This window comes from Haliotis asinina, chromosome 5 (assembly GCF_037392515.1).
Source record: "Haliotis asinina isolate JCU_RB_2024 chromosome 5, JCU_Hal_asi_v2, whole genome shotgun sequence".
NCBI lineage: Eukaryota > Metazoa > Mollusca > Gastropoda > Lepetellida > Haliotidae > Haliotis > Haliotis asinina.
This window is the reverse complement of record NC_090284.1, coordinates 39,499,033-39,507,154: the sequence shown is the minus strand read 5'-3', so window position 1 is coordinate 39,507,154 and position 8,122 is coordinate 39,499,033. Positions and strand designations below refer to the sequence as shown.

Here is an 8,122-nt window from a genome sequence, read left to right as displayed (position 1 = left end):
GGTTAAAATTGAAGTGTGTTTGTGTTATGACATGGGCTTGCAGGGTCCGGGCAAGCCAAGACTGAGTCTTTATTGGTAAAGTCAACCAGTGAGTGAATGAGTGAGTGAGTATGTGTTAGGACACCTTGAATAAATTTAGCAGTATTCCTGCAATATCATGGCGATGAGTCCCACGAGTATCCACGAGTATGTTGTATCCATGTTGGACCCATTCCGGATCTTCGGTGTGACGAGCAAGTTTTTACCACAAGGCTACCCTACCACCCGTTCTGGTGACTTACAACGACCGACGGCTCCAATCAGTTGGGGATGCAGCTATTGTCAACTAATTCCGTCTGTGCCCAAATGTCGCGACACAAGAAGTCGTGCTGTCGACAAATCCGCGCCTTTTGAGTGCGGGTTTACCATGTAATCAGTCACCAAAACATCTTCTATCGTCATGGTCACCAAAACAGGTTCGAACGTCAAGATGTCTTTGTTGTTTACGAGCTGTATAACGGAGCTGTATTACCAATCAGGTTGGACGAGGCAATACAGTGACTGACAGCATGAACAACGACATACGAAATTGGGGCATTACATTAATCGACCACTACAAAGCCTGACCAACTGATCCTATAGTCATCGCCTCTTACCATGGGCATTTGTTGCAATAACGACACTATTTTTACCCGGATCTTGGTGAGTTTTGATCGTAAAGGTGGCGGAAAGGTAACGAACAGGCTTTGGGACTTGGTGATCAGATAGTCACCATGGCGTTGGCTGTACAACATTGCACCGCGACAATATGAATCATTTATAAAGTTGAAGACTGAACTACCTCTGTTTACACTGTTTTAGATTGCGGTGGTATTGGCTGGTGAAAATTCTTTCTTTCACAATTGCACTTGCGAAAACCACCAAATATTTAGCAAACTTATTTACAATAATAGACACACACTTCTAAATTTCTCATCCAGTAAGAACATATGACAAGGCATGCCAGCAGATATCATTGTATTTCACAGACACAACGATTAACATCAGGTTGCCTGTCTTTAGCAACCACGTGGTGACACTGTAAGGAATAGTGAGCATTCTTATAACAGGTGTTCGATTGTCCTTAATTCGATCACATTCCATTTCATGTTATCATTGCACAAATCCACATTCCATCACAGACCACAAAAACAGCCCCATCACACTGACGTCGTCATGACGCAGCAGTATGACTTTCGTTCGCCTTTACCACGGTAAACTCGCCCTCGGCCGTAAGGTCCGTAAAGCTGGAAACTGCTTTCATTCGAAAACAGCAGGTGGTCCCAATGTCGTCTTGTCCAGTGCGAACCCACCTCAATCTGTTGAGTCGATGTTGCCGGATCAAGGCCATTCCCCTAAAGGGCCGGTAAGCTCTGAAACCAAAATGGCGGAGCCATCGGGCTACAGTCCTCCCGCTGACGGGGTGTATTCTGTCTTACAGTCCCTGAACCACATTAGCTTGCATAATGCCAAACCTTCTCTGCAGTGTTAAAGCCTTAAATGAAGTAAGTCTAGATTTCCTCGGGTTCTGAATCTCTGGTCTCCCTGGATCTCCATTTCAATTAAAATGGGTTTGTTTGTTATATACATTCTGAGACTAACCCTTAGCCTAGACGGGGCGCTGTAATGCATCTCGTGTTGATGACGGTCTGTCTGATGTCCGAATAGTACTTATGAGACGTTCTACTAGCCTTTCAATAGTGATTTTGTGCAGTCTAAGTAAACTTAGTCCCAGTGTATTTTGTTACACTCCACCACTGAGTCTAACAAAACCTACAGTAGAAGGTCGCGTCAGGTAACCTATGAGCGACTAATGACCGTCCAATCAAACGCGAGAGGGTTAAATAAATTTAACCAACCAGAAAACGGCTACTATTCAGGGATTGGAGGGGCTTTCAAAATATTCAGTTCACTGACACAGATCTCTCCACAAACAAAAAACCGCATATAACACAGGTATTTGACCTGCAGTATATACGCTTTGGGGCTTCTGTTGACATGGTTACCATTAGCTAATATTTCCGCAAGATAACATCCTTGGTTATTGCCAAACACACTATTTTCAGCGACTGTATACTCACCGTTGTCACGGTTGTACGTACGCCGTGTACATCACCCGGAAGCGAGCGTACGTTAAATATCATTCGGAATTGTTCTGGTACGAACCTTTTCGAGATAAAAAGTTCAAAAGGTATGTGCGAATGTGCACTTTCGCGATTTGGTAAGCTGTGTTCTGATTGGTCAATCTCAAACGTTACCTGACGCGACCTCCCATAAGGTTTTGTGGTGGAGTGTAACGAAAAGTACTGAGAATAAGTTTACTTAGACTGTGGTTTTGTGGCAACCTATGACTTGTGGAACTTGGCCAGAGTTGCCCCCATCTGCAACCTCCCTATCGCTCTCTCCTGCTCTGACGTCAAATGTGCCATTCTTGTTGGTGAAAGCTGAACGATTCAGTGCTAAGGTAGCATTGTGGGCACAATTTTCCCTATACACTTCCTCACGAAAAAACCCGAACAAATCATATTTCACTGGAATATTGTGATGCATAATCACAACAAGGCCACACAAATGACTGTTGCATTTGGGAAAATGCTTTATGTCTCTAACCATGGTTTTAGGTGTGGATTAAAATTGTGTCAGTTATTAATACCCTGTTGAGATTACTGGTCATAACTGGTGTGCAACAACCTATGCTTGTCGTACGAAGCGACACAGTTGATCAGTCCCTTTGCGCTTTGTTTCCTTTAGTCTGGGGACCCGTGAAGGTCTGGGGCGGAATAGGTCTACAGCAACCCATGTTTGCCATAAAAGGCGACTCTACTTGCAGTAAGAGGCGACCAACGGGATCGGGTGGTCAGCGTTGCTGACTCGGTTGACACATGTCGTCGGTTCTCAGTTGCGCAGATCGATGCTCATGCTGTTGATCACTGGCTTGTCCGGTCCAGACTCGATTATTTACAGACCGTCACCATATAGCTGGAATATTGCCGAGTGCGGCGTAAAACTAAACTCACCCATTCCTCTAGTCTCGGTTAGAATACAGGAGTAAACACAATCATGACTTCAAAACCCCCAAAAGAAAAAATACCAGCCATGGATATATTATTTTGTTTAGTGAGTATTTATATACATTTAGAAACCCTCACTCAACCCCGCGTTCACCCTGAAGATAACAAAAATGAGAATCGTAGCATCTCTGTTGAACACGAACAACTACATTACCAATGAGGAGGAAAAATCGGTGAGGCATTTATATGAAAAAACGCACTTTAATCAGTTAAAAGAGCAGCAAACGGCTATCAATTGATCTCGAGTCCACTCCCTGTTGATGGGAAATAGTCCTAAAACGTGCATTTAGAGAGAGCAATCACGGCGGGTATTTTGTCGACTCACGTTTGCCCCCATCTCATGGACGCCAGAATCAATACCAGTATATTGGGCCCGAAAGAGCAAACATTTGAATTTTAGTCTCTCAAAGACATGGACAGAATCAATAGTTAGCACTCGATTAAGGCTAAGCTTGATATTTGTATTCCAAGTCCTACCCGCTGATGTTTGGCGTTACCTTTCCGTCAAGCTATTGCCCTCCAAATGTTCTCACTGCATCCGTCTTATTGACTATGAGTCAGTCATAGAGATTCCCATATTGCCGATTCCGCTTTAATTACACCAGTACAAATCACTGGCAGTCGATGACATGGAAACGCTTGCATGAGTCATCTTTACCTGCTTTAATCGACAGATGTCGTCAAACTATCGCCCCCCTGACGATGTGTAGGAATTTAAAATTCCGGTATTCTGTCTATGCGACAAAACTCATCTGTTACGTTTTCTGATGCAATAGGAATCTGGTCTCAATCCATCAAGTTCTGGTCTCAAACGTCAGAATATCAACTTCTAATTAACGATGAATCAACTCTTCAGTTCTGCGTACTTCATGATTCACAATTCTAGGCAGATTGATAAGAATCGGTTATGTACCGCTGTCATCGATCTTCGCGGCCTCACTCATTGCAATACCGTCTGCTTTTATTACGTACACTCCGTTCTAAAGTCGCCTTTGATGTTTGTTAATCATGTGGTTGAAGTGATTGTTTAATGCGGTGATTCCACTTATCATCTTAACCAAACATTTGATCAAGCCACTGATGGTGAAACCATTGTGAAAAATACGTAGGACACATAGAATATTCAGTTACTGTTTCGACCTGGACCTAGGGTATTTGTCGGAAGCTAACATTTGCTTCAGCTCTCGCGTCAAATCTCGGAAAAGGTAATGAACGACTGAGTTACATGTAAGTATTTACATCTTTTAAAAACATGCACCATTCTTGTGTATAGTCAGAACGTCCATGAACCTATTAGAAATATCGAATACATTGATCTGAAGCTGATCAATATAATAATTAAGATACAACTGGTTTCTCCGATCCTGGGGTCATTAAATTCATACAGATGGTCACATGCAGTCATACAAAGCAAAGAATGACTTGATTTTTACGCCACCTTGAACACAGTGTTCCAGATACCGTGTGTCAGCCATCATTGGCGGTATAACTTTCGATGTAATGTACGTCCCAACCTCTTGTCTCTTTATGGCTACTAACACATTTATAAAGCGTTTAATATCCACTCCAGAGATGCTCAGTGACAGAAGCATGTGCAATGTGAAGGACCCCCTCGGTTTAAGAGTACGGGACGTAAGACGGCATATCTGGTTGAACTGAATATTGATAACGGTTCCATGAAACATGGGGTAATGCCAACCGAGGGACATCTAGGTCCCGATTTCTCGAAACAAACTTAAATCTGAGTTTTGACCCAAGTTCAAGTTTTTTGCTCAAATTTGAGAAAACGCAGGAACATGCATTTTCCAGACTGAACGGAAATCGGAATCAAACGCAAACTTAGTAGACAATCTGAGTTTGGTGGACATATCTCTTTAATTGTTCGGACTTTCAAAAAATGCAGTTGAGTTGAAAATTTAGCTGTTTCAAATTGTCAAACTCAGTTTGAGATTTGAGTGAAAACTTAAGTTTGTTTTGCGAAATCGGGACAGGTCTCAAATTGAGACAGCCGCTCCTCTTCGGAATCTACTAATTAACTCGACACTTGTGCGTTATTCTCTACAGATCCCCATGAGTAAAATAGATAAATATACATTCTCTATAGATCTCCATTATATGATAGTTGTCCGGTGGGAACACTACAACAGACAAGGCAACACTCGGTTACAAACGTTTAAATATATTTGCTCTGTTCAAAACACATACAATGCACACTCTCTCACGCATCATCATGGTGACATGTAAATCATGTTTGGACTCTCCATTGCGCTAATCTGACTCACATATTCAACAATGTAACAAAGGGCTATATATTAAATAAACTCTGTTGATACACAGTTTAGCCCTGGACATACTCTGGGAATTCGTTTTATAATGTTGACAATATATTCCAGTTCAAGTATATTGGATTCTCTGAATATTATTAGAAATGGACAAATAAACGGACTTCAAGCACTGAGACCATGTGTGGAATCAAACCAGGGACTTCGGTGCGTCGAGTGAACGCTTCACTCGCTAGGCTGCACTTCTAGCTTTGACGGATACAGTTACTACAGCATTCAGAAGAGTCATGACGAACTGTTCATTAAACAGGTTTTAACCTGCAGTCCGTTTTGTTCTTCATTGTAAGAATGCGTAATGACAGGAGTATGCACTATGCATTCAGGACAAATTAAACTATAAATGTGGAAAAGATATGACTATGATCAATGATGATGTCTTGTATTGCTTCTTTGTTAGTATCAGCCCCTCATTAGCGATTGTTTATATTTATTTCACAGATAGAAGTGGACAATAACAATGATGATAATAGCAAACGAGGGAGATAGGTCAGTTTGCTTACGGGCAGGTATTGCTAACCTATTAAAAGGTCAAATGTGAATGGAAAAGTTCGGGACAGACCTAGCATGTGTGCTAATCCAATAGTTACACTTCTACTCCCCATTACCCTTGGTGCCTTGGGTTTGGCACAGCCACATTGGAAGGGATACCAGTTTTACTGCCAGCAACCCATCCCTTCTGACACTCTGGGTAATGAGAAGGCTGCAGCGTCGGAAAGTCTAAGAAAGGACAAGAACCCTTAGCTGATGATAAGCTTTTCAAGACTGACATGTGCCAGGTCCACCCGACCCCTCTCTGGTTCATTCATATATTATAATCTGTAAATAATATCATAATAATAATTGTGGAATACATGGTGCCGAGTTCCGTCTTAGAGTGTAGATGGAGTAACCGCTGTGTATATACAAAACTAATCACGCAGAGTGCACGTCCTGGTCTGTAATCACAAAGTATTGCCAGAGGCGATGGAAGTGATCAATGACTTGGGACTCTCCATCGGTGACACCTGATACAATATGGATGACAGTTGCACTACACCAATAGCTGTCGGGAAATGTATAAATATGCTGTCATTGAACTGGACCTGTCTAAACGGGTCTCTGATAACCGCAATGATGTGGCTAAATGTAGTAACTACAGAATGCTTTGTTTTGGGCCGTCCATTCAACCTACACGTTGTTCGAAGCGACGAAAGGCTGTCATGGTTTTTATATAAATATTCTTTCTTATGTTCAAAATAAAGACACATATCACACTGTCAGAAACATTTCCTGAAATATGGAAGATAAACTTTGGCGTTAAACTTAGATGGATATATATGGAATTCGAGCTAATATATCAGGCATACTGGTGGAAATGGACAAAGTGAGCATACAACAACATTAAACTAGTATTAATGCAGCTATTATTTCGATGGGGGACATGCAAATAACAGTCTGGACCCCTTAACATTGGGACTGAAGGGATAATCAAAGTCGCAGAATAATACCAACTGATGCCCTATAAGAAATTCGTTGAGAAACTCATAAATTTGACCTTTCACTTTGGTGTACAGACGTTATGATCCACCAAACATTTGCAGTTATTCACAGTTCTCTTGTTATTTTCGAATAATACTTTGTTAGCTATTATGTTGCCTTGTCACGAGGCAGTAACGACATTGGTCGTCTGTCTAGCAGGAGCGCCAACGCGCATGCGCTGATGTTGTATCACATGTTGTTTTTCTTGTAGAGCTCCTCGATCACTGACTTGAATTTTAACCTCAGTTGAGGCCGCTTGGACTTGAACGTTGGCGTCAGGAGGTCATTATCCACTGAGAAGGGTTCGGGGTGGAGATAGATGTCTTTCACCTGAAATTAATGATAAAAGTGAGTGAAAACCGTGGCTTTCGCTTGCTGCTGAGCGCTCAGCAATATATGACAGCGATTTGTAAATAGTCGAGTCTGGGCCAGATATCAAGGGTATAGCTACCAATATAGAAAGTCCTGACTTCCATCTGATTATTACCATGAAAGCTGGGCAAGCCCTCAATACAATCTACATATATAAAGCTTTGCAACCTATTGGGCTTACACGAAAAAATATCTTGCTACGCGACTGTTAACTGACACCATGAGCTTCGATATCCGCGGTCTGGATACGATGACGTGTCGACGAAGTCACCGAGCATGACCATCCCATCCGTTATTTGCCTCTTTCCACAAGAATGGATTGCTGAAGATCAGTTCTACCTCGCATTTCTTCGCGGCTGTAATGGTGAGTGGAACCCCCCCCCCCCCCCCCCCCCCATGATAGAGCAAAGGCCGGATGAAGAATAACCGAAAACCCCGTGATAAGAGTGAGCAAAAACCCCACCAATATCCTTTATCCCTACTACCGGGTACCCATATCACATAGGAAAATATCCCGAAATAGAACGATCACCTGACTGGGCTCAAACCCATTTCTTTGTTCGCCATTCAATAGAAGCAAATGGTTCAAAAGAGAAGCAGAAGGTTGAGGTGGCCACGACCGTTTATATGTTTAAAACCATTCAGTCTGTGTCTGCCACATGAAAGGTACACGCTGAGATACGTTCAAAGGAAGCAACAGACACAACGACGGACCAGCATCGCTGATGAGACAGTTTCAAACTCATTCCACAACATCAAAGACCACTGGTGTACGTTCGTCTATTTCCAGCAGTAAACTAA

At 42.3% G+C, this 8,122-nt stretch overlaps 1 protein-coding gene across 3 annotated transcripts in view; it reads right to left on the bottom strand.

Annotated features, from left to right (window-relative positions):
- Nucleotides 1-5,252: 5,252 nt before the first annotated feature.
- The window catches only part of LOC137284400 (long-chain-fatty-acid--CoA ligase 1-like), a 38,729-nt gene continuing 35,859 nt past the window's right edge, over nt 5,253-8,122 (bottom strand). For all 3 annotated transcript variants that reach the window (XM_067816190.1, XM_067816192.1, XM_067816191.1), the window contains exon 21: nt 5,253-7,279. In XM_067816190.1, the coding sequence (XP_067672291.1) occupies nt 7,139-7,279 (141 nt within the window). In that variant the 3' untranslated portion in view covers nt 5,253-7,138. The remainder of the gene's footprint in view (nt 7,280-8,122) is intronic.